Here is a 27896-nt window from a genome sequence, read left to right as displayed (position 1 = left end):
AACGCGGCCAAAAGGGCCTCTGAACTGAACACGACTCACAGGACACTTTTCTTTGTATCACAAATCTTTGAATCACAGGTATAGAAAGCAGAACTCAGACTAGCCAGCACCAGAAACATTCCTTCATCGTCGCTGTGGCCCTGCACATCACAGCAACACACCTCCACACCAGTTTCTCCACAGGAACGTGACGACTGCTGAGCTCCTACTCTAGAAACTCTACGCTCATCAAGGCACATTCAGGACTCCTATGATCCTCCAAAGAAAACCAGAACAGGTGGTGAAGCAGCTCCTGGAAACACACACTTCTTGCTCGAGAAGGTGTTTGCAGAAGCCGCTTCCTCCACTTCTCCACCCTCCTCCTGAAGGACGGAGCGTCCCCGACTCCAATTAAAAACCTGCCGTCAGCATCTTTGAGGACACGCTGCTACTCGATCCGTGCGTAGGGGGGTCATGCAAGGCAACGCTACGACTGCTCAGGTGCGCTCGGCTGCGCGCGTAAGTCTCAAAGTAATTGCATTTTTCAGCCATTTTCTCCACAGAGCGCCCCCTGCTGTCAGACCGTCGTCGAGCGGCGTTACTGCAGAACGCAGGAGGGTCTGTCGCGAAGGAGCCGCAGGCCGAAGGGGGCGGATAACAAAACCCTGCGAGCGTCCGGCTAATCTGCGACCGCAGAGCTGAGGGGCAAACCGCTCTGACTTCTAGATCTGAGAGTGCAGATAAAAAACGGAAACAAGTAGGAAATTTGAGAGTATTTAAAGTCAGGGATATCACATAAACACACCGATACACACCGATACTGTAGCTTAGATATACTGCAGCTTAATCTGTATACATTGTAGCATATATTGACCTATACTTGGATGATATAAGGTATAATAAGTGTCAGCTCCTTGTCACAAACAAGTCTTGTCATGTGTATGAAATATTGATCTGGGTCGGGATCACATACATAAACCAGGAATGCTTATAAAACTGTCAGCTGCTGCTCAGTAGCTAAGCTGGACAACCGTGCATGGACGTGTGTGTGTGCGCGTGTGAGGACATATACATGGAGGGTCCCTCGTAACTCACAAGAGTAGATTTTTATACCGTCCGTAAGCAGAATAATGCCATCTTGTTTTATTCAGCTTATAAATCACGGCTGAACGCTCAGCTGTTTAATAGGCAGCAGCGGCAGTGGTGGAGGGGGTAAACACACCAGAGAACAAAAGCCAGAACAGCCGCTGCCGCTCCATGTGAAGGGAGAAAAAAAGTCCTCATAAGTATTCATATCACTCTCAGCAGAGCAACAAACAAGACCGCCTATTGTGGCTCTTTGATACCACGATCGCTCTGCTGTGCGAACACATGTTTGTGACGGCGGCGACCATTTCTGAGCTCGTGTTCGGCGGCTCGCTCCCCCTCCTCGCACCGGGCTGCAGGACCGGGAGCTAACTTCTGATCTTGTGTGAATAAGTTGGATGATCACATCAGGTGGGTGAGGACATATGGCGTGTTGGGCTCATTAGGGTTTTAGATTCAGGAGTAAAAAGAATATGAGCCATCATCAATAGTCCAAACATGTCTGCTCTTCAGCTGGGTACGGATTTAAATTTGAAACCACTACGACTCTTTGATGTCGTGTAAAATGACCACGTCTTCTTCAGATTGTGGCTACGAATGACTTTTTCATTTGTAAAGTTGTTTTAAAAAAGGTGCAGTATGTAGGAATTGGCCACCTGTTGAATTCACAATAGAGGGCAGCATGTCCTCAGCGTACCCGCTAACTGTAGCTGGTTAGCATGCTAACTTCAGTCTATATCTCTGTAACGCGGTATAAAGATATATAATAATGCCAAAGCTGTTATTTCTTCACATTCTGTTGATACTATTAGTAGATTTTATTAATGTTTTGCAGCTAAAATTCCTACATATTGCTCCTTTAATGTACAACATGGAAAATAAATTTGAAAAAAATCTCAACTCGAGGCTCACTTACTGACTCCTTCTGAAGCTTTTGACTGAATTACATGGTCGTCCTCTGTAGATGTTATCAAATGAAACAGGTGCAGGTGAACAGACAGAAAAGTCAATAAAAATGAATCAATACGAGGTGTTTATTGCTCTTAATAAGTAAAAAATCTGCCAGTGAAATCAGACTCAAAACAAACGGGGCAGCATGTCACCAGAGTCATCGCTAACTGCTGCTAACTGTAGCTGCCATTAGCTAGTTAGCAAAAATGAGCAAAAATGGCCATTTCCTCACTTTCTATTGATTATTATAGTTAATTTTTGATTACTTACACCTTTAAGGTTTCTTGAAAATAAGTTGTGATGTCTAAAAACAGAGATCACTAGGTTTTACTTGAATGTTACTTGTTCTGTGTTTTATATTCAGTGTAATTAGATATTTTGACAAGAAATAAGACAAACGTAGCAACAATTTGAGTTTTTGCGATGCAGTTTTGAGACGACTGAACCGATACGACTCATCTCTTCATGAAGACACTGTGAGACGGTCAAAAGCTCCAGAACAAGCAAATGAATCAAAAGATCAAGAATTAACCGATTAGTTTGAGCATTGAACGTTATTTATGGCTCACATATAATGTTATATTCGAGGGCTCAGTCTGACAGATGAGAGACAGTTATGACAAACAAAATAAACTGATGAGGAAGCAGGAGAGAGAGCAGAGGTCTTCGGGGCGATGCCACTCACTAACTGGTGTCTGGACACTTGGTAGACTTGAGGCAGGGTGTTTTTATTTTCATGTTCTACAGCATAACAATGTGTACAAAATGGAGTTTATATGATCAGAGGACACATGAGAGAAACACGGGAATATAAGTACCTCCCTTTCTCCCCCGCCGACGCCGCAGCACCAGAGCGTACAGTATGCAAAGACAGACCTGGGCTGAGTGTCTTTGTGCCACTGGCAGTGAATGAGACCGAGATGTTGTCACTACAACGATGCAGACCAGGACACAGTCCACAAACAAATCCCAGAGTGAGAAATATGGCAGCAGATATCCTTCAGAGGTCATCGGGATGAACCCTGAACGAGGGTGTGACGTTAGCTTATTTTGGCCGAATCTTACTACGAGCCGTTTGATCGACACAACGCTGAACAAGAATCAGCACGAAGAGAGAACTTCTTTTAAAATTAGCTGCCTGGAGATGCTGCCACTGAAAATATCCGGTCCTGCCAGAACCTCTGAATGGTCTGAACTGCTGTAGGGACACAATCTGATTGGCTGCCAGATTTTTTTTTTCCACATGCCAATGGAGGAAAACACAAACATGAAGCACCACAATGATGGAGAAAGGGCAGTGGGAAGTGCATGGAGTAAAAATAAAGACAAAAACATCAGCCACATCCAGCCGCAGAGGTCTGAAGCAACAAAAACATCCTTGACCCCCTCAGAGCGTGTTCATCAGGAGCCTCGCAGTGGACTCGACCTGCACACCCTGACGGGGGAACGCCACAGGCCGTTTGATAAAGGTGTGTCGCTCCTTGGGAGGAGCGAGTAACACTTGGGGGGGAGCAGAGCACCGTGCTTCAGTGGCGGCCCGCATACTTTGCCGGAGGCTCCTTCACGTTTGCGTACAGATGCGTGCGACCGAGCACAAACACACGGAGGTGTCAATCAAACTAATTGAAAGTGTGAGAGGAGAATTGGAAATAAGATAAAGGTTTTAATCAACTGTGGTTTTCCACCGCTTAGCATCGTGACGTGAAGGAGCTCCGGGCGGCAGCGTGCGGGTCACGCTCACTGGAAAAAAGCATAACAAGCTTGGCTTGATTATTCCTGGACTCCCTCCGACAGTTACAAGAGCAACAAAACATTTCCTTCAGCAGAACATGAAAACAAAATTCATAAACAGATTATATATTCATATATATGAAAAAAATAAAAACAGCCAAATCAATATCTTTTTTTTTTTTGCTTTGAATCTAAAAACTCCGACAAGTTTCTTCTTTCTTTACGTATATATAGATTTATCTTTTCTTAAACAATAATACGTTCACATAATACAATGGCAAATCAGTTTTGAGATAATCTAAATATTTCTTACTGAAACATCGATGTAATGACATGAAAGAAGAAGCACAATGATCTTTTTTTAAAGAGTGACTTTAAGGCTATCTCTATATTCCAAACAATAGTAGCCCAACAGGTCGAACGGTACATTATTTCCTCGCCTGCCTCGTTCGTAAGGTGGCGGATGTAATGACCGAGCTAACTGGTCATAAACATGGAGCTCAGAGAAAATACAAGAACTACATATATACATGAACAGACGGAAAGAAAAAAATTGACAAAATAGAAACATTTTGAGCAAACATGGCAGAGCTACAGGTGCGGAAGTACTGAATATTAAACGGGGGGGAGCGCGTGAGTTTATTAGCTGGTGTTGGTTCTGGTGTAAAATGATCCTGCGCGTGACACGAAAGCGCTTGAATGCAAACATCATAATGCAGAAACAGAGTCACACTGTGCCCGTTGGTTGGTCTGGACTCGAACATTTGTATCAATGCGAGTACATAAATGTAATAAAGTCGGACGCAGCTCCAGGTGACAAAAAAGTTGCTCCGTTTATCACGACAAAGTGAACATCTGTAAACTGTTTGGCTTTTGTGATTTTGTTTCCCCGCCTTTGAGCCGACGACAAGGCTGGAACACATTCAAATGACAAATAAGGAAACCGCATTATTTAGACCAATGCTGCTCTTTACCTCCTTTTTACCTCGTGACAAGTTTACATGTACGAGAGCCCGAGGAAAAGCCAACAACAAAAGGAGCGACCTAATCAAGTGCTTGTAACTTATTCCACCCTTCTACAAAACTCTTGGAGCGAACAAAAAAGCAGCCACGTCTGGGTGGCCAAACATTTGCTCTGTTTTGTTCAGTTGTAAATGAAGAGGGCTGGTGAAACAGGAACATTTTCAACCCTCTAGCAGTTACCACAAATGTACCAAGTGCTCTGTCACACACATACAGTGCAAGTGCCTCACTTTTGGTTTTCAGCCCTCCCCCTTTGGTTAACAGACCATCAATGTAAACACATATTTAGTTCCCTTTGGGAAGGTGTAAAAGTTGAGGAGGAGGGCAGTCTGTCTCTCTGTATGTTGTGGAAGATGTTCCAGGATCTTTTTTTATGGCCTCGCTCGCTGCTGACTTCATGCTTCCAGTGCTGTCAGGAAGGTCTTTTAACACGCTTTCTTTAGCAGGTGGTAAGTAAACAGTCTTGGTTTTGCCAAAACACAAAAAAAAAAAGGAAAGAGAGAACTGCATCAACAACAGTAAACATGGCACCTTAACAATAACCAAAAACAGAAAGAAGATAAAGTAGTTTTTGGTTGCGAAGTTGTCATGTGAAATGAGAGAGAGAAACTATTGAGATAGTGCTGTATATAGTATAACCTCTAGTTTTTAGCTGCTGGTTTTTGCTTTCTTTGAATCACATCCCTGATAAAACAAAGAAAATGAATCAACTGGATAAAAAAGTGAGATAGAAAACAGTTCCTGTCTTCTGCTTTGATTGTGTGTGTGTGTGTGTGAATGCTGTTTTTATGTGGTAAATCACCGGCATGGTCCATCTGCTTTCCCTGACTGTAAATTGTATCTTTTTTGCATGAATCATTCACCGTCCTTCCTCCCTTTCTTGCTAGGTGTCAACCCTCCCTTCCCGGCTCTGTCGTACATTCCCTCGGGGCTGTCAGGAGTGAAGAGCAGGTGAGGAACCGGGAGAGGCTGTGATGTCGGTGAAAAAAGAAAGAAAAATCACCTCCAGAAATAAAACAAGAGATTAACGAGTGGAAGGAACAGAAACTGCGAGCTTTACCTCCATGCTGTCTCATAATAATGTTCTTCAAAACGGCAGCAAAGAGGCCCGTTCTTCTTTTGGATAAAAAAAGTTTTTTCTTTTCTTTTAACAAAACACACAAAAAAAGCTTTTGGCCTTTGTTCTGGACCCTTTCTTTGACAAGACTTTCCATTTAAAAACCAGAGCTTTACAAAACATAGAAAGATGCAACACTGAACCAAACCAAAAAAAACAGGAGAAATCTTGAGATCTATTTTATCTTTACACTGTTTAGCTGCACTGGAGTTTCCCAAAACAGGGAACGATGGGAATGGCGAGGCAGTACTGGGAATCCTGGACGGCAATGTAAAAGGTGGCTCCACTGTCCTTTGGTTCCTTCCACAGCTGGAATGGTTCAGTGGAGCTGAGGGGGGGTCGGGGCGGAGCCGGAGCTTAACGGACAAGTTGCGACTTTGAGCTGAAGAAAACCAAATGCATGCAAAATGATGCCCCTCCCCCTGATCTCTGGTGAAAGGCAGCAGTGCCTTGACGTTGGCGTGGAGACGCTCAGTCGGTAAATCTCTGGCAGGCCTTTTTCCAGCGGCAGGCGGTGCACCACATGTCGCGGTTCTCCATCCCGTACACCTTACGGCACTTCTTCCCTTCGCCACGCACCTTCCGACTGGAGAGGAGAGAATAACAGATCAGGATGGAGAAGACGGTCTTAACTTAAAGGAAAAGTTCACTCAAAAATGAAAATTTAGTAACTATCTACTCCCTTTCAAATACACTTGTTTGCTGTCTTGCCGAGTTAGATGAGAGGATTTATACATTTGGACAGAGACAGGCTAACTGTTTACACCTGTTTCAAGTCATTATGCTAAGCTAACCTAACCTACTGCTCATCTAACTCAAGATGCCTAATGCAGATGTCTTTCTCTAAATGTCAGACTATTCCTTTAGGTTTTGGCCCTGGTGTTTTTAGTCTTTTCTAGTTGAAGCTAAACAATCATCAACAGACAACAGCGACCTTTTCAAACTACAATGATCATTTGTGTCCTTATCTCGTAACCAGGAGACACCACAGAAATCTTAAACAGCTTTGCTCCTTATTTAAGTGGATTAGGCAAATCAGAGGCTGAACTGAGCGACTAATCACAACTTTTTAATTAAGAGTCCTTGAGTTTGATTTGTGAGAGTCAATATTTTGCCTTTTATCGTTTTCTCTCAGTGAGGTTCAAGTAGAAAATTAAAAGCATGTCTCTGATCTTAATTAAAGCTGAACATTAAATGTCAGGAAAGACTCCAGTACCTGAGGGCGGTGGTGGCTCTGGGAGGGGATGAGAGGACGGCGATGGTCTGGGAGCGCTGTTCACCGAAGCCCTGGCTTTTACTGGGGGACACCTGAAGAGGGCAAACAGGTGTGTGATTATAAGAATCCAAACAGCACAACGTTTGTTTGGTCTTTGCGTTAAAGTCCCCTCACCGTGTTCCCAGTGAAAGTGACGGGCGGTGACTGCCAGGAGATGCTAAAGCTGGAGCTGTTGGTGGGAGTGAAGCTGGTGGAGGCTGAGCCGGCTGAGTTACTGCTGCTGGACGGGATGGACACTGGAGCCGTGGCCTGAGGTCAAAGGTCAGAGCAGTAGTATTTCTCTTCAAAGCTCTGATTTCCAAGTCACATTCTGCCTTTTTAACTGCCACAGTTTCAAATTTTAGCACATTTTCACCTTTTTCATTTAATAAAAAGTGTTTTTCAAATAAAATGTGTTATTTCTAACTCTGGTCCCCGAACTCCCAGTCCTAGCTGAACGGCTAACTGAACTAACTAGCTAAGGACAGCTAAAGTAAGCAGCAATCAGCGGGAATTTGACAAGTGGCCACTTCTTAGATATTGCACCTTTTAAAATTGATTAATTGTGTGATTATTCTTCCTACAATTAGCTGCTCCATGTGTGTCAAAACACCACAACTGTTAGCGCAGATGCTGATGGGAGCGAGGGACCACAAGTCACTGTGACATCATTAGTTTTTCTGCAAACACTCTGACACATAATCAGGATAATGAGGAGCCTGATAGTGGTGTGTGTGCGAGAAATATGTGCTTTAAGTGTGTTGTGGTGTGTGTATTGATCCAGAGAGTGCATTGATCCTTTTATCTTCACGTTGAGTATGAGGGTGTGTGTTGTACATTGATCTTAATCTCACCACTGTGTGTGTTTACCTGGTAGGCGTGGTCCGTGTGGATGAGGTAGAGTGCGCTGGGCGCAGAGCGGCTGAGCGGGGTGGTGCCGCCGCCGTGAGGCTCCTTGGTGTCGGAGGACTGCGGAGGTCTGTGGGAGTCCGGCAGCTGGCTGAGAGAAGGGAGAGGAGACGGGGGAGGAGGAGGGGGAGAGAGGATGGACGGAGACACTGGGGAGAGGCTGCTCAGCCCGTCGGCCACAGAGTCCGTGTTCAGCTTGATCTCCGTGTAGTAGAAGTCCTCCTCGCCGTCGCTGCAGTCTGAGTCACAGTTGCGCCTAAAAGCAGATGAAAAAGAAAAAGAGGAACTGAATGATTATTCTTGTCCCCCTGCCTGCCTTTCAACAGTAATGTAGCTCCTCCACCCGACTAAACACCGTCATCTGCAGTTAATCAGCGTGGTGCAGAGTGGCCTGAGCTTAATTGAATGTCAGTATGAATGTGTGATATCATTGTTCTCCGCCACGCTCACTTTCCCTTCACCTGCCACCTCCCCGCCCTCACCCAGAGCAGAAAGTGTTACCGTGGCGATAATCCATCAGCCGTTAATCTGCTGTTTTGACAACGAAGCTGGTTGGAGGGGTCAGAGAGGAAGTGACAAAGAGGCTTTGAGTGGACTATAGCTAAAGTATGCAGTGTGTGTGTGTGTGTGTGTGTGTTGGTGTCTCACCCCAGGTGGATGGTGCGGATGTGTCTCTGGATGCCGGCAGCGGTACTCAGCACCTTGCCACAGTTCTTCCACAGGCACTTGAACATCACCTTCATGGAGTTCTGTGAGAAACACACAGTACAGCTACAGTCAGACAGTCTAATTCATCTTTAACTGCACCAGCAGGGGAGGAAAAATACTGTTGGATGGACAAAGAGCTGTTGATCCCAAGCCAGGACCTACAAATCATACTCTGACAAGTGATACTCTACCAGTTGTGTCATCCCTAACTGCTGCACAACATACACTAACCACCACACTGCTTGATTTTACACCCTTGTAGTCGATGTAATCCTTTCACTCATATGTTAATGTTGAGTTAATGACATAACAACTTCTGTAGATTCAAGTGTTCCTCACTTTGAAGCGAGATGTCATGAACGGTTAGAATTAAGGATTTTTAAAGTGGTTATAAATGCAGATCAGGTTCGTCGTGTCATTCAGCCAACTAGAGCTGCAACGATTAGTCAATTGAAAGACAATTTATAGCCTACTATTGAAATATTCAATAGTATATTCAATTTTCAAGCAAAGATGTCAAACATTTGCTTGTTCCAGTTTCTTAAATGTGAGGATTTGCTGCCTTTCTTTGTTATTTACGACAGTAAATGAAGAGTCTTTGGGTTTTGGGCTGTTGGTTAAACAAAGAAGCTACTTGAAGTTGCACTTGTGGAGTGAAGTGAACACTTTGGGCTCTGGGAAAATGTAAGCATTATGAGATGCTTTGAGATGTTGAGATGACATGGAACAAAGGATAAAATTATGAATTTTTAAAGAGGTTATTCTGATATTGAAAAATATGAATCACTGTACTCACTGTATACTGACAGCAAAGGAATAAAACAACTCCTCGCTACATGCTCCTTCATCTTTGTTGTATTTGGAGAGTGCACACGGCTCGGCTGTGACAGCGTTCCTGTTTATCTCGGAGCTGAATGAGACCAATAACAGTAAATTTATCCCTGGTTGTGAGCCAGCGAGGCTCCTGTATCTTTTATCCGTCTACTGTAATTACATTGCTGGCCTCCTATAGAGACTGTACATTGTTTTTCAGGGAGAGAAAAGCCCTGTGAGCGTTCTCCCTGCCCTCCTGCCTCCCTGCTCGGAGCCATTATAAACGGTTTTACAGGCCTGTCTATCAAACTATTGTTGAGGGGGCTGATTTAATTTTGACAAACAAGTTGTTTTTTTTAAATTCTCCACCTCCTTTCAGAAACGCACACAACAATCATCTGTCCCCCTTGCATTGTTTTGTCTTTGGGTAACAAAAGCCTGTTCTGTGTGTTAGTGTGTGTGTGTGTGTCTTTCCTTTTAAAGGAAGCATTTCACAGTTAATTAAATGGTGAGCTCCAAACAGTATTGTCTTGCCAAGAGAGAAGCGAAAGCACAAGAGGAGTGTGTAGATAATTTTATGTGAAACCTTGGCATCGCACACATTGCACGTGTGTGTGTGTGTGTGTGTGTGTTTATGTAAGTTCATTGTTATCCAAGCTATTACAGAGTCTGTTTTTGTTTCTGTTCTCTCTTTCTTTTCCCTGTAATTCCTCTTAGTCCCCCTTTAATTCTTCATCCATAACCTCTTTCACACTTCTAAATGTTTCCCTCTCCCTCTCCATGCCCTTCTTTGAGATAAGTCCCCAATTAATGCAGTTTGGTGCGCCGATGTGGAGCTCACCCAAGAGTCTCTATCGATCTTTTGAGGATCTTTATGTTTGCTGGAGCCCGTATTAAAATCATTACTGCTGTTGTGGAGCGGCTGCTGGTGAAGGCTGGGAAGTAATTATGAATGGCAAATGTCTGGGGAGGACACTCACATACATGCAGAGCGAGGGGAGAAAGGAGACTGGAAGGAAGAAAGAAGCGGAGAAAGGAGGGATGGATGGATGACAGACAAACCAGTGAGGAGAAGCACTGAAAAGACGAGCGAGTGAGCAAAGCAATATACATCTGAAGAAATAATGAGAGTGACACTGAGCTGTGGATGTGATGAGCTGTCAGTGGTGTGTAGAAATGAGAGCGGCTGAAATGATGAAACTGTGTGTGTGTGTGTAAAGAGCTCGTAACAGGCGGACGGCAAAGACAAAACTCCCGCTAGAGCAAAAAGCCTTGTGTCCTTTCCTATAACATTTTCATCTCGGCCAATCAGTCAGTCCGAGCCAGAACTCCACCCATAACCTCACTGGTTAATATCACAGTGTGTTGAAGAAGTGGAACCAACCAGCTCGTGTGCATCTGACAGCATATCGAAGACTCCTGACCCATTTGCTGTCGAGATATCCGCTTGTTAACAAAAGAACTGCTTGTGACTCTATGAAACCTCACACTGAAATAAAAGTCTGAAATCCTTCTACCTAAAACTCCCAACACTCAGGGCCACATACGTTCATGATCACAGAACATTTCTATTTGTTTTAAGAGTGAGGATTGAGATGGTAACTATTTAACTGGAACTTGCAAAGCAGAGAGAAAATAGCTTTTGAAAATAACTCTGTGAATGTTTATTATTCTGAGAGCTGTTTAGATCTTGTCAACACGAAGACTATTCAATCTAAAAAATACTTCTTTTTCTCTCCACTTTAACCTTCTCTCTAATCTAAACCACTACTCGCACAGCATTTTAACACCGTGGAACAAATCTTTTTTAAAAATACTCAGAGTGAGAAGGTAAATCAGCCTTGTATTTCACTTTGAAACTTTTGAATTACTTTTTTTCCTGAAAGTAAAAGATCTGGACTTCATCACTGAACAGAGGCAAGTTGTCTCACTCTGTAGCCAAAATGGAGCGTTTAAGATGCAGTGTGCGTTTAAGACAACAGAAAACATGTGAATGAGAACAACTAAATCTGGAGTTCAGCTATTAAAAGACACTACAAGCAATGATGACGAGCAGGAGGTTTAACCAGTGTGTGGCTGTGTCTGGTCCATTTTTTTTCCAGATGATGGTTGTCAATGAACAATTTTAATGTCTGCTGACTATAAGAGGATGAGAAGAAGAAGGAGAATTGTAGTTGTTTCCTTACTGTCTGCTGTTTTGATGTGGAGAAATCCATTCTAAAAATGATCTGCTTGTTCCTTTTTAATAGAAGCAATGCCTTCAACTACTAATTTACCAAGGTTTGTTTTCAGCTTTTTCTTGTGGAGTATAGCATTCACCTTGCGCTTGCGAGGGATGGGCTCATCGAAGAGCAGGCTGCTGCCGTCCTGCTCATCCAGGCTGGGGTCCTCTGGCCCCGCAGGGCCGGGTCCCACGCCGCCCAGACTGGGCACACGGAAGGGCTTGAAGCTGTCAGCGGAGAGCGGCGGAGAAGGTGTAGAAGGGTTAGACTGGTCACTGGGAGCAGACCAGCTCCAGTAGCCTCCTGAAGAGCTGTTGCTAGATGGGGTGAAGGGGCCAGCTGAGCCGTTGTCCTTCCACGAACCGCTCAGACCCTCTATGAGGATGGAGGTGAACAGAAAGGGGGGAGGACAGGGAGAGAGGGGAGGAGAAGGGAAGGTGGAGTGTGAGAGTAAATTTAACAACTTCTTCAGTCATATTTGTAGATGACACAACCACAACAAAACATGTGGGTGTTCCTCTGTCAGTGATGGGAGATCAACACATTCAATTAGGTTCAGACAGCTTTATTTGCACTTCAGACAAGAGAGCCTCCGGCACTGCTCTTGCGTGTGACACAAGAAAATAAAGGTTACTTTCTTGTTTAGTGATTCCGCTGAGACACTTTCAAGGGCTTGTTTTTTGGGTTTTTTTTTTAGATCAAAGAGATGTTTCTTTTGAATATCGACTACAAAAGGCCTCTCACTTTGTGAAGGTTGAGGCTGGGGAAAACTTTGCAGTGTGTACAAGAGCGCGTATGACAAAGTTTATGACTGTGTGTGTGTGAAGCACAGTGAGTGAGTCAGAGAGAGTTAAGAGAAGACTTATTTGCTTTTTGGTGTCTTCTTTACCACATTTGACAGAAAAGAGGAAGTGGCTCACCGACAATAAGAAAGCTGCTCTGATATGCAGTTGGTTTTTGCGGGACAGATATCAAATATTATGATAGAATGAATTCAAGTAATATCACGATAAGAAAACACCTTTTGATGACCGTTTGAGCTCATTCCCTGCTGCAGATTAAGAGAAATACATGTCAGCTTCAACGCTCAGCTTGACTACAATCTCTATGCATGAGAATCCACTGTGTGTACTGATGCAAATACACACTGTATGATCTCCAACATGTGTATACACATCTGTACGACTTCATTGAGATAAAACTGTACGTGGTATTTAAAACCCACTTTGTGCACATGTGCCTGATGTGTGTACATTTAACATCTGACTGCGTGTGTGACTGCGATAAATGCATGCACGGTGGTTTGAGGCTTGGCTGCTTGCTTGAATGGGCAGTCGGCTGGTTGCACTGACGATTTCTTGCACGTGATTGCAGTAACGCGGGGGCACTTTGGATTTCCGCCACCGTGACGAGTGGCAGAGATCCAGACTCATTGTGCTTTTCTGCGGATATGCAGAAGTCACTGATGAGAGAATCCTAAAGCACGGCAGGTGGCGGTAATTTATCAGCCTGAGCTTCCACATGCATTCACAAGATAACAGCTGTGAGGGAATGAAAAGTAAAGCAGAACATACAAATTACAGGCTTAACTGAGCTGTTTAAAGCATACTGTATCTGTCAAATAGTCGTGATACTGACCGTTGACTTTGACAGGTGGACTCCTGACCAGCGGGCTGGTGGAGAGACTTGTCAGCACCATGGCAGCCGTCACCTTGTCCATGTCCACTTCCTCCTCCGACCGTCTGTGGAAACGGAAAAAGAGGAGAATTTCACTGAGCATCTTCTGCTCCCAATATATCATCGCACATTTTGACACACACAATAAACACATATACCAATGTCTGAAATTGAACATGAGGTGGGTGAGCCAGTTGTTTTCAGACAAATATCGAGCCTTCTGGTGTTAACCTCACTCCACTGCAATGTCTGCAACATAAGCTGCTAATTACATACACTTTTCTTTTTTTTGTCCTTCCTGGGTGATGCAATCGCCCAGACACCATTAGAAAAATCAACAGCAAACAGCTGAAATGCTACTGTACAAAATAAAAATTAAGCTGGACTGATCTGGGTATTGTATTCAATCCCTAAAGCCTTTTTTTATCAACATAAGCTGTACAGTGCACACACTAGCCAATCCATACAACAGACTGAAACCACACACAACACACGTATTGTCTAATTGGTACACAGAAAAGCAGACAGTCATCTTAATCCTCTCTCCTGTATTCCTCAGAGGGAGACAATCCCAGTGATCAAAGACATGTCAATAGCTTTATTACTGACGCTACACCTACTGTATGGTACGTGCTCACTATTAACAAGCTGTGTGTGTGTGTTTTGTTCCTGAGCAAGCAAGACTTTGACGTGTACGTGCAGAAGCCAAATGATCAAAGTCAATTCTATTACAATGATGAAATCTGCTGCCGCCTCGGAAAAAACATGACATCAGCCATCACCGAGATCTCACAGCCGCTCGGATCAGATGGGAGTTTAGACTGCATCTTAATTGGTTTGTTGGCAGTAATGCAACAAACTGTTGAGATAAATAATCCAGCTTTTACTTTCTCAATACCTGTTAAACAACATAATCCAACTTAGAGGTGAGCGGATAGAGATGAGATGATGCAACATACAGTATATTAGCCTCCATCAGCACTTGTTTCTGTACTTAACACTCATCTTATCAATACTTTTTTAATGGATCATGGCAGCTTTTAATTAGATCACTTTTTAAAAAAAAATTATTACAGAAAGTGTGTTAGACTCCCATTTCTTCAACTATGTTCTGGCTGAGTGTGATGAAATAATGATGATGACACAAATGGGTCAAAAACAGTCAACTGAGAGAAGGCAAATGGGTGAGGATTTGCTCCACCTGCTTTAAACTACGGCACAGACTCTACTGGTGGAAAATATCTTTTAACTTGAGCAAAAAAACTATACTTATTCTGAGCTGTTAGTCAAGTTTATTCATTTTTAATGAACATAGCAGCAGCAGCAGATATATTTAGTGTTTGTAGTGTCACACTAATTTACAACACCTGTCCAAAGGGGGCCTCTTTTAAAAAAGCTAAAACAGAAAACAAAGAAAAGACAAAAGAGGATTGAAAAGACATGTACAACACAAGGATGGAAGGAATAGAAGAGAATTTTGAGCTCCTGAAAAATGAATAAACATCTGTACTGTCCAGTGAACCACTGAGATTAAACAATCTGAAACTGAATCATCTAAAACAGTGATCCCCACTCCCTGGCCCATGAAGGTACTGCAGGTGGACCGCAAGAGGTATTTTGCAATAAACAAATATCATCTTAACAAATTAGATGATTGTCAATTTTGTCAGTAAGTTTGAAATTACCATAAACTAATTATATATAATTAAATTAATAAAATTATATACAAATTCAGGAAAGTAACCACAGGAGACATGTAGAGACTTTCACTGACTCTTCAACTGTGGCAACAATTCTCATCCCAACACGAGCTAAAGAAAACTGTACAACCAGAGGCAGCAGTGGAGAGGGTTGAAGAACAACAACAGTGTTAAACCTGTTGAGCGGCCCAGTCGAGGCCCAGACGTGGCTCTCCGTGTTTATTTTAAGAATGGCTTTAAGGCACAGATGCTCCACATCCAAGTTGACCGAGCTCAAGCAAATCTAGAAAAAAGAAAAAAAAGTCCCAAAATCCAGATGTGCTGAACTAACACAGATCTGTTAAAGATGACTTGGAGGACTCTGCGTATATGAAGCCCCACAGTTTTTTTGTTTTCCACAACGCTCCTTGGCACAAGTTTACACTTTTCCCATATTATTTATATATTTTTGACCTTTTTCCACCAAAAATCCCCATTTTTTTCAGAGCAAATGTAAATTGTATCATCAAAGGTCCTGTTTTTGTGCTGACGATGACACAACTGAACATTATGAATGATAGTCTGATCTCCACTACACAGGTGTCTTCACTCCATGTATCTGTGCAGCTCCACACAGTCTTGAGATGGTGTTGTTGACCGTAGTGCAGCTGTTCCTCCAGATCCAGTGAGTAAGGCCTTATTTTTGGCTGCTAGTTCCTTGTGAGTGCTCACGGCCTGCATTAGCAACCGAGTTAAAATAGTGAACTGACCGAAAGGGGATTTCCAAGTTCTTTTCTAAACGAGAGCAGACTTTTGGAGGGTTGTCACAGTTTCATAAAACTGAATCAGAGCATGTGGGAATTGCATCAGTACATTTATATAATTGTAATTTTTATAAGATTGAGCTTTGTAATCAGTTCTGTTTACTAAAACTGACCCCGAGTGCCCAAATCTACAAAAACATCAAAGAAAACCAATAAAGAAAGTTAACTTGAATATATTCATAAATTTAAGTAATCTGTAACAGAACAGTGATCCAATAGATAACGTTAATTAAATATATCACTAGACTACAGATATAAAATAGCAAAACATTCATATATTACAACATTAATCAAGATGACCAGAGCCATGAAGCAATTAGTTTCATTAGTGCACAAGAGCTGCAGTTAAAGTTATGGACAGACTATTAAAAGTTAGTGTTATCAATCATTTCCTGAATATATTACAGCTTTAACATAAATGTGAGAGGTGAGGTGAGGTGAGGTGAGGTGAGAATTGAAGAGAAGAGAAGAGAAGAGAAGAGAAGAGAAGAGAAGAGAAGAGAAGAGAAGAGAAGAGAAGAGAAGGAAACAAAGAAAAGCCTCAGCCTCCATTAGCTGATGTCTAATTTATTACCCTTTGCACTGTTGAATATGATGTCATTACAGCCTTCACATAAATCAAGAAATGAAGCAGCGCACACAACTGACACTTTTACCCATAACCCCCCATCCTGCATCGCCATAAAACCACTTCCTGGTCACCTTGGGACGCCATCATGTGACTGTAGATATTATCTCCGTAGCAACAGTGACAGACAATAATTACAGGTGGCTTTTGTCTTTCTTCAAACGTGGAGTAAATCTCAGAAAAACACATTAGGAGGAATAATAATTAAGATGTGATGTATGAGAGGGAGAGAAACAGAGAGTGGGAAGGGGAACGTCCCAAATCACATTTGCCATTAGGGGCCTTATCAAACTTAGTTTTCGTCCAAGTGCTTAGTATGGCTTTAATTAACACACACGGGAGCATATGTGTGTGTGTGTGTGTGTGTGTGTGTTAGAGACAGACATGTTAAAATGAATGATACATGTGACACAGGAGACGCAGTGGGATGGTTAATGGATCGGTAAGTGAATTCTGATAAATGAGTTTCATATGTTGCTGTGTTTGTGTGTGTGTGTGTGTGTGTGTGTGCGTGCATGTGTGTGTTTTAATATTCTTACTTCACTAACTTGCAATAAAGCATTTTCCAATATCTGATCCCTGAGGCTTCCTAAAAGCACCAATATCATGGAGGTGCAGCGGGAAAGTAAACAGCATGTTTACTAATGCAGATTACATGAAACAGCTCCATGTAATGTTATCTTGCTGCAGGCTATTCATAAATGGAAAATGAGACTTTATCTTCAGGGGCAAAACAAACATATTACTGTAGACGCTGCTGATGTTGTTTATACCTTTAAAGACTGTCAAGGTTTCTGACCTGAAATAGGGACACTGACTCTTTAATTGATGTATATTTTATTGAGCTGGCATCATCATACTGAAGGAATTATCTGTATCCTATTTAGACCTGTATCACTGTGTTACAAGATCATTTTATGAATACATAAAGAGACACATTTTAAAGGTAGTTATAATGTTGCATGTTGTTTTCTTCATTCCTGAAAACATGAGAAAAAAGCTCTAATTAAAATGCTCCAATTGGCAATTAGGAAAATAGAATTTTAATTACAAAACAAAAGATAAATACAAATGGCAAAACTATTTTCATTGTTGATTCATTTTTCTATTGTCTTCTTGAATTGCAACAGTATGACATTTTCATGGGTCACCGGTTCACTGTATCATAGTATACAATATTATACAATAATTCATATTTAGTTTACAATAACCTTTAATAGGATGAAAACAGAGAAATTAATAAAAGTGTCAATAAATGCCCTATCTTGCAATGTTAAATAAAGTGAGAAAAAAATTCCTGGATCCGTCCCTTTATCTGGATCCGCACCAACAGTAAATGGGGTCTATTCTGGTCTGAGACCCATCCTCTATCCAAGTTTTGTGGAAATCCGTGAAGCAGTTCTGGTGTTACCAATAAACCAACCAACCAATCAACCGAGACAGGTGAAAACACAACCTCCTAGGTGGAGGTAAAAATACTTCTCAGACTTCTCAACCATGACCAGCAAATCATCACGGTGTGATAATCATCAATTTTCATACCTCTGCACAACTTGAAAACAATATATTGCTACTACTCCTCTGCAAAGTGTAAGAAAACAGCTGAAAAAGCCCAACAACATTTCCCAGAAGTGACATCATAAAATTATGTGTTTTGTTTTACCAACAGCCTGAAAACTCAGAGCGAGTCTGTTTAGTATCAGACAGGACAAAGAAAACCAGCTGAAACCAGAGAATGTTGGAAGAAGACTAATTGACTAACTGATTCATCAACTAATTGTTTCAGCTCTAACCAATCAATTAGAGGAGACAATCCACTCTACTATGTATTTAAACTGCATTCATTATAGAGTTAATATGACCTGGTGTTTCAGGCCACTCAGCATCTGGTGTGGATGAGCACTCTTTATTTCTGTGTCTAAAATGTTAATGCTGAAGAAGATTTCTGTATCAACAAAAGAAACCTACATTTACATCTAGACCAAACTTGACTTAGAAGATTTGAAACCAGATCACAGTGCAAGCTTAAGCTTTTGGACCCGAGAGCATGAAAACAGATGAGGTACTGAGCAAGTAGGCAGAAGTAGAGAAAATTGAGTAGATCACAAACACATGTTTAAGACAGAAATCACAAAGTAAAGGAGTTAAAATTAGAATCGTGGATGAGATGGGATTCCTCCCTGTGAGGGTATGAAGATAGAAATAAAACAACAGCTCCCTCTTCAGGGGTTCTGGCGAGCTTGGCAAGAGATTTAGCTGTTTGCCAATCTGCCAACTGGCTGTGTGTGTTTGTGTGTGTGTGTGTGTGTGTCATGTCCTGAAGCTTGTTTAACTTCCCTGGACAGCTGTGCCAACTCCTTTTTTAAGGTACCACAAGTGGATTGAACAAAACAAAAGGCCTGCACTGGAACAAGTACGATGGGAGGGAGTTGGGGTGATGGTGTAGGTGTGTGAGGCCAAGTCTCCACCATTATGGGGGACAAGCAGTGTCCAGTTTCAGACAAAACACTGGGCAGGCAGAGAGACAATAACAGGGGCTCAAGTTACTGTGGCCATCTTAGTTTGACAGGTAGATGTGAGCCTGTTTTTTGTTTTTCATCACGTTTGAGTTTAGTTCGATGCTCAGGACGGACAGAGGACAAGAAGCTTCTGTCAACCTCTTTCTTTTTAAAACAACACTTAATTTAAGGAGTTGCCATTTTACCTGGATGGTGGATAGTAAATGCACAAACACTTCGGCTTCTGTCTGTTTCCTTGCATGCCACTAAGAATTCAAACAGATATTTCTAGGCCTGTCACGATAACTGCGTTATCGGCTTATCGAACATACAGTATCTCCTAGGGCTGAATATGGCCTTAAAAACATATCCCATATCTTTTAGGCTACATTGCAATACATGATAGATATCTTAACATTTTTTAAATCTCATAAAAAGCCCCTCATAAATACTAGGACTTCAAAATCAAATCATGACATTTCTGAGGAAATACCTCAATGCTGATATGACACAAAATATTAACGCAATGAGATTTTTGATAAATAATCATAAGTAATGTGGACATTGATTAAGTGGTTACAGGCATGTATCAGAACAAGTGGAACAGTTGGAAGGTTCAGAAAATTACACCACTTTACTGTAATACAAGTGTTTGATTACTACATTTGCGGGATCATTGCAAAAAATGTGTGTATATCAGCCAATACATCGATACTGGAAGTTGTTTACTCCCTAATTTCAGCATCAGCATCAATTCAAAAATGGCGGTTTTGCTGAACTCTTGCTACTACTCGCTTTTCTCTCTCAGAAACAAGTCAGAGCAGCCCGTGGAGCAGTTTAGAGTGAGGTCAATGACCAAAACATACCTCAACAGTATACAAGACTTTTATTCCCCTAATGAGGGAAAACTTTCCAGAGTCAACGAAATTATCGCAGGTCACATTCTTGACAAGCTCAGATACGAAACAGTTGATGTTTCACATGTAGCCACAGTCAACTAGTTTAAATTGTAATCTTTTAAACAAACTCCCTCTCCAAACTAATTCAGACTAAATGGGCCAAGGTTATTCTTGATACACAGACACACACAAATCCCTTGTAGCTTAAGTTTTTATGTGGTTTACAGGAATTCCCCTGAAACAAAGGCCAGTGCTGCCAAGCACACTCCTCACTCCTACACTCTGCTGCCAGCCTGTACTCCGTCCTGTCTCTCCTCTTCCTCCCTTCACCCCTGCTGGACTGACTTTAAACTCTCTGTGCCTCTTGCTCACTTTCCCTCCCACACTTCTTCGACTTTTGTTGCCGCGAGTCACACTGTGAGCGAAGTCAGCGAGCAAGAAAGACAAAAACAAGAGTGTGTTTGTGTGTGTACACATATATATGTATGTGTGTGTGCATGTCGGGGTTGGCATGTCTCTTTGATGCTTAGCAGCTCAGGGAGGTCTTCTCGTTTATTACAGCCACTGGACTATGACGCCTATTTCCTCCCCAATAATCTCCTATAAATCAGAAAGCCCCTCCTCGTTCTTATCTGATCTCATTCCTCTCCTCACACACACACAACATCAAAACCACAAAGGGAATCTGCATATGACACAGGGCTAACATGCATGAAGGGCACAGCTTTTGATTGGCAGCTGTGTATAAAGGGACAGGCTCAGGAATTTTCCTCCACATGCATCGTGTGCATCATTCAGGCTCTAGAGATGTTACAGATAATGGTCCTTTGTTGGAAAACACACATCTTCAAAAAAACACAATTTCAATAAAACCTGAGAAATATACAAAGGGGCATATTATCGCATTGTGTTGCCAATTCAATTTCCTGTGAAGAGGCATGTATGCGTGAGGCCTACACCTATGACACACATGAGGGTGTATGCGAGGTTTGGACAGGTGCTGGCAACAGCTGCAGGCTGGCGTTTGACTTACTGTAGAGCAAAGTACATGGGTTATAAGAGGGATCCATTTTTATGGATGCAGTAGGAGTTTAACTACACTCAGAGGTGAGGTCCAAAAGAAATAATCTTGCTATGCTGTCATCTGTTGCTTTCAATTGAATACAAGCACAAACTGGCTGCCGATGGTGGCACTAGATGGTAAACATGCACTGCTAGAAATTATGGGACTTTCATCTATGGTGCAAAAATGTTTAATAGAAAGCTATAAATGTCCATACAGACATTCATGTGCCTGATAAAGCTTGATGAGTTTGTTGATCCTCTGACCTTTCCTCTAGCGCCACCAGCAGGGTGACATTTGTGGTTGTGAGCGAAGTGTTTCAACAAATATTGGATGGCACAGAAATGTCCACCTTAGAATTATTTATGAAAACATTGGTTTATCCAATCCAACTTTATTTGTAAAGCACTTTAACACTTTATGACCAAATACTTTATGGTATATATCAGCATGGCAAAATTTGCTAAATAGCACTAAACGTAGTACAATGGAGGCTAACAAGCTAAACTAAGACGGCACTACCATGCTTAGTAGAACCTCATAGAGAGGCAAGCATGGCTGTAGCCTCTTTTCATTTAACTGCATGATTTTGGATCATATTCTTTGTCATAAATGGTTTGTTGTTGCATATGATGTCACGTCATATAGTTGTCATGGTGCACACTTCAGACAGGAGGTGATTTATTCGTCTCCCATCAGGAGGAGCGTTGTCAGAGAATGCTCATTTGTAGTGTCCACTTCATCGAAAGGAACTAGTTATTGTGGGGTTTTTTCTTCCTTTTGCTGGAGTTTGCACCCCTGTAACTGAACAAGGTTACGTAGCATTGATAACCAACTTTCCTTCATCTTGTCCATTCTGCTTTTCACCTCTGCCCTCCATCTGAATTTCACACGTCATCCGAATCATGTGGCTGCTAACAACCTAGAAAGAAACCATCTCAATTCAACAGATTACCTATTGTTTGGTGTGTTTGTGTTCTTTAATTGGCTTACAATCGAAACCTGTATGATCATATAATTCTCAAGGTTTTCATGCTTTTTCATTTTACTTCAAGTTCTGGTCGGTTATCAATCTGTCAACACCATACTGTCAAATTTAAAAAAAAGTTAGCATTTAAGATGGCCCTTGTATCAAAATCTAAATCTGTTACTTACACACTGGTTTTTCAGGGTTTCCAAACGGCACATCTGCTCTAGCAACCACTCACGTGCATGCACACACGCACGCGCAACATATAATCAAAGGACCAAGTGATCTTCCTTGCCATAACAACATATGCACTGGCCTGGCAGCCAGCTTCTTGAAATAGGAGCCATGGGCATCTTTCCCTTTACACTGACTTCAGCTCTGACAGGAGAAGCGCCAAACCTCCACCTGATTCACTGAAACTTTAGCTTTGCAGTGAACTGTAGCCTGGATCAGTGTTCACCCCCTTTTCTTAGAAACGTCAAGATACCCTCATTTCAGTGTTGATTTATTGTTGATACATCACATCAGAAACATTTAAGAAGAAGACGGTTTTGGATTACAACACATAATGTGACTCTGGGACTGAAAGGTGGAGTGTTATATAACCAGAAAATAAGGTTATCTTTGCATGGAGAATCGATTTTACAATAATTTAATAACTTTCTGGTGTCTAGATTTGGAGAAACATGATCATAATGAAAAGCCTGGACTACACTGCCAGACATAACTGGAGCAGGATACAGTAAGCTTTCTTTTAGGGGGAAGTCTACCTCTAACCTCATAATAAATCACATACTTAGTGAGACAGGGATTTTAACACTGCACTCAAACTGCCACTATAAAATGCCATGATTTGAATTTTGTGTTGTCATACTCAGACACGAATGCAATTGTGTAGAAGATAATCCCTCTTTAATCTTGCACTGAAAAGCTGTCTCGTGTTGCACATATTTGTAAAGACAGTCTTGGTTGTTTGGTTGACGTTGATACGAACATGATGAAGCTTTTGGTTAATAAAAAAAGCAAGCTTGTATCGATTTTCCTTCCAAAACAGTAAGCTGGTAACATGAAATTAAATGAAAAACTCTGAGCTCTCTATTGATTTATATTGATGATATGTTTGCATTAAGTTCATGACAAATACAAAGGTCTAACAGCATGTCGCTTATATTTCAATAATGGAGCTTAACGGGATAACAGGCTAACTACAAAAGCTAGAAGAGAGGATGAGCCAACTTCTGGGTGTCCTCTCTGATTTAGAAATTAAAAACGACAGTGGAGCCTCAGAAGATTTCTGTGTTGCGAAGCTGCTGGAGCTGACTTCATTAGTGAAGGGAGGGCAATGAAGACATCATTATGGGTGGTAGCTGGCTTTCAAAGCTTTGGTGATCAAAGGCGGAAACAGAGTTGTGTCGAGAAATAGCTTTGTACCATTTATAGCAATCAAACCTGGAGAACACGGACTGTTCGGCAGACATGAAAAAAACATCATCGCTTCCTGATGGGCAGAGGTGATTTTTGTTTTCATTGAGGGGTTTGTGAAATATTTAACAGATTTGTGTCAAAAGTTGACTTTTTTCCTATGCTTTCCCTTCACACAGTCTTCTATAATGCTAACTGAATGTATAAGGTCATGTATAGCACAGAGGAGATGATGAAGTCATTAACACTCAACAATATTATTGCTGAGGGCCACACTGTGTCTAATCATCTACATGTGCTAGCGGCTAATTAGCTGATTACGTATTAGCATGTTTTACTTGTCTGCCTCTCTTTCTTTCTGTTCTCCAAACACACGCACTTAGGGTAAAAGGATACGGTGCTATATACGGACACATTTTTACACATGAGTAAACGACGGTTCGCACAGATGGAAATAGCGTTTGCAAGTTCCCCTTCTTTTGAACAACACTCTCAGACAGACACACACTTTGTAGTGAACACCCTCTGGTGAGAGCGAAACAGGGAGTGGCGGACATTAGCTGGGCATGGAGCCAAAGACCCTCTGTGTGTGTAATGTGTGTTACTTCTTCATGCATCTGCAGACAGACAGTTACAGCTGCACGGTAGTAACACTGGACCATGTGCAGATCGACACATCTATCCACGTTTTGCTTTGCTTTTGTCCTTTTCTGCCTCCAACAAGTCAAGACTGGATGAGATGTTTCATGCTGTGAATGGATAAAATAAGTCCACGCTGGCTTGCCGATACACTCGACCTCTCTCTCACATGTGATTCTCTCATAGTACAATTCATTACAGCTGGAGTGCTTGTCAGTCGTTCTTCCTCGCTCTAACTTTGAGTAAACGAGATCTCCAGCATCGGGGAAAAACAACAATCTCCCTTCTCTATGTTGCTCTTTAGCCTAGTTATCCATCTACACACATGACACCGCTGGGAGACCAGAGCGTGCGCACGCACACACACACACACACAGACACACACACACACACACACAGACTTAAGGGACAACACTTATAGCTGTGCCCACATAAAATAGTAAATTAGATCATACATGTAAACAGAGACACATGCACAGGGGAGAAACAAATACTTCCACTTAGATGTAACAAACGCACAAATAAATGTGTTTTAAAAAAGCCCTTAGGCTTACTCTGTTTACATCTTAAACATAATGTTTTATCATCATCTGGACCATTATATCTTTGATAGACTGAAACACGTCATTGCGGCTAAAAAGAAGGCATATTCATGTATTTTTAGATGACCAAACCTTGTGAAGGGTGCTGCTAATCGTTGTCTTATAAGCTGCACAAGTATCCTCCACCTCTGCATCAGTTTTTTTCGATTTCTGCCACAAACTCCCGGCTTGCTATAGTCAATAATCCTTATCAGTCCCTACTTCTCCTTTTACTTTTCTAATAAAATAAAGGACATTAAACAAGGCACACAGAGCTGTTTTGTTTATGACACGGTGGCAACTTATTCTGCATAAATGGATAACCTTTGAACCTGAAGGTAAACTATCATGACAAAGGGTGTAGATAGCAACACATTAATGGCTGTGATGCAAGGATGGTTAAGTGTATGCAGTCTCCAGGTAGTGTGTGCATTTGTTTATATAGGAAAACAGCCGCAGGGTAAAGAAGCAGGTCTTCAGCGAGTGTGTGTGTGTGTGTGTCAGGTTGATGTATATAACTCCTGATTTCTTCCCATTTCACATCCATGAAGAGTTAAGCCCTTAAGCGACAGAGATGAGGGAAACTGATCATCCACTCCCTCCGCTGCACTTTACCTTTTAATACGCCTTTTGATTGACATGCACACGCATGCTGCAGTAGTGTGCCCTAGATTTGCACTATAGGTCGGGGTTCCTACATACAGTATATCCTACCCTTTGGGCTTGGGGCGAACACACACATACATATTTGGTGGTTGTGCCCTAGATTGGTGCTATAGGTTGGAGGTCCCACTTACGTACCAGCCTCTGGGCCAGACACACACATGCACATATACAACTAACCAGGGTCCTGTTAATCTAATATTCCAGTAGCAGGTGAGGAGAACAGCAGAGCGAGATGCAGAGATATGATGGAGAGTGAGGTAGATAAGATAGGTGGTTACTTCAGTCTCTTTAGTCTCAAACTTTCAGATGTAATTGTTTAATATTTCTCCCCATGCAGCTAACACCTTACGCATGCAACACTGATTATATAATCAAACACCCGGGTTGTTTTTGCACTCTTCTGGTTGGATATATTTTTTGTATCTACCTCTTGACGTACTGAACTAATCCCCTGTGACGGCGCTATCGTCGCATCTCAGCGTGCTTTTCTCAGAACTGAATCCTCCAAAATAAGCACCTTGACAAACAAGTTTTATTATACAGTGAAAACATGAACAACAAATGCACTCTTGTCTCCTCTTTTACGGATAAGGTGCACCCGGCCAATCTGTTTCAGCAGAGATTTGGATCTGTTTGCTACTTGAACTTGTGCACTCAGATTTTTTTTCTCTACGGAAACGAAAGCGGAGACTGAGCTCTCTATAATACTGCATGTCACATTACCTTCTATCTGCCAGGTCTGCCACAATTCAGCATAATAAAAAGAACAACTCAAAACCACCACATATCAGAAAACCGTTTTAAAAACTGTATAACCACCACATAAAAACAACAACAAAGTACAAACTTGAAAGTCAACAATGTCGCAAAAACAAATGTGATGCTGCCAAAACCCTGAGGCGCTGCTCCAAAAATAGACGCTCATATTTCTAAAGATACACATACAACAATGGGTGTAATAGGTGTAATGATGGAGACACATTTATTATGCAAAGCGTGATGATGAGGGAGAGAAGAGAGAGAGGTAGGAGCTGGGATAAGTCATCTTGACACACACACACACACACACACACACACACACGCACACACGGTGATGGGCTTTCCCTGAATTGATGTTGCTGTATGCCCTAATGAGCAGAGGGAATACACAGGATCTCACTGCTCCAAGCTACTCATTTGGCCTCATGTGCGTGCATGTGACAGCACGCATGTGTGTGTGTGTGTGAGTAAATGTGTCACTTTCTGTGAGATGTTTATGTTTCTGCTTGCAAGTTCCTGAGTGTATGGACGCCTGAGCGCATGCCGGCAAATGTGAACGTATATGATTGTGAGAGAGTGAGTATAAGCGGCGAGGGGGTCGATCACTGGTGCGAACAAAGGCAGCAGCTATGAGAGTCATGACGACCTTTAGAGTGGCTGGCTGGTAAATACACTCCCCCCACCACCACCACCACCACCCTTCATCTCTCTTTCCTCTCTTCTCCCCCACCTCTCTTTCACCTGTCTTTCTCCATCCCCATCCACCTCCATCTCTCTCTCATGTTGGATCAACAGCTCCATCCATAAGATGCAGCACTAGAGTAAACAAAAGGAAGTGGCTGGAGGAATGAAGTAGCTGAGCCATGTGTCAGAAATGGAGTAAATGAGGAGTCTGAGAGTGTCGAGCTGACATGAGAGGATGTTTTTCTCCTGCGTGGTTTAGCATTATTTATTTGTGTTCTGGCACAAGTACTCTGGCCTCTGTCACAGTGCTGGCTCTGGGAACACACTGAACTCGCTAACTGAATCGAGAGTCGGATATATGGCTCAAAAGAAGCTGCAAAATCAAACCTATATTTGCAGCATATGCCTCGAAACAAAACAGCTTTCAATGTTGCATGATATTTAACGTTATTGAAGTATTCGTCAGACCTTGGCAATGGATATCTATAAAAGATTTCTAATCAGTTAATTCACAAAATGAGCTTATTTGTCTCAGTGACAGTAATAACAAGTCATCGCAGTCAGTCAACATGTAGGCAATAATAAATGTTTTTTTGTTCACTCGTTTCATCAAATAAATCTAAACTAAGAAAGATTTGATGAAGGAAAATGACCTTCTGGCTAAACGTAGGTTAGTGAAATGCCACCTCGGCCTGAGTTGGAGCAGACACCTCTCGACAAAGGTCTACTCCATCTGTCCACATCCACATTTCTTGTCCCTGTCTTCCTTCAAGGATCGGGGGGAACATGCTCCTCCAGCTACCTTTCACCTCATCAGAGTGTGTGTGTGTGTGTGTGTGTGTTTGTGTGTTCATTAGTGTTTAGTGGCCAGTGCAGTGGTGATAATGGAGGGTCGTAAGAGCAGCACGAGTGCTCTTTTCTCTCCACCTGCCCTCCGGACCGACACACACACACACACACACACACACACACACACACACACACACACACACACACACACACAACCTGCCAATAAGTGCCATAAACCACACAGACATAAACACACACAAGCACCCTTTTATCACTGCTGAGTTTGATTATAAACACAGCGCCCTTAACCGCAGCAGACAGACA

At 42.2% G+C, this 27896-nt stretch overlaps 1 protein-coding gene across 1 annotated transcript in view; it reads right to left on the bottom strand.

The window, feature by feature from the left end:
- Positions 1–5940: 5940 nt before the first annotated feature.
- znf704 (zinc finger protein 704) overlaps positions 5941–27896 on the bottom strand; it is a 44411-nt gene continuing 22455 nt past the window's right edge. Inside the window, exons 3-9 of the mRNA XM_073463570.1 lie at positions 13433–13536; positions 11892–12169; positions 8700–8800; positions 8013–8307; positions 7278–7412; positions 7104–7195; positions 5941–6473 (exon numbers count right to left, since the gene is read on the bottom strand). Of these exons, the coding sequence (XP_073319671.1) occupies positions 6359–6473; positions 7104–7195; positions 7278–7412; positions 8013–8307; positions 8700–8800; positions 11892–12169; positions 13433–13536 (1120 nt within the window). The 3' untranslated portion in view covers positions 5941–6358. The remainder of the gene's footprint in view (positions 6474–7103; positions 7196–7277; positions 7413–8012; positions 8308–8699; positions 8801–11891; positions 12170–13432; positions 13537–27896) is intronic.

The sequence above is a fragment of the Pagrus major genome, chromosome 3 (assembly GCF_040436345.1).
Source record: "Pagrus major chromosome 3, Pma_NU_1.0".
Taxonomy (NCBI): domain Eukaryota; kingdom Metazoa; phylum Chordata; class Actinopteri; order Spariformes; family Sparidae; genus Pagrus; species Pagrus major.
This window is presented reverse-complemented; position numbering and strand designations above follow the sequence as displayed.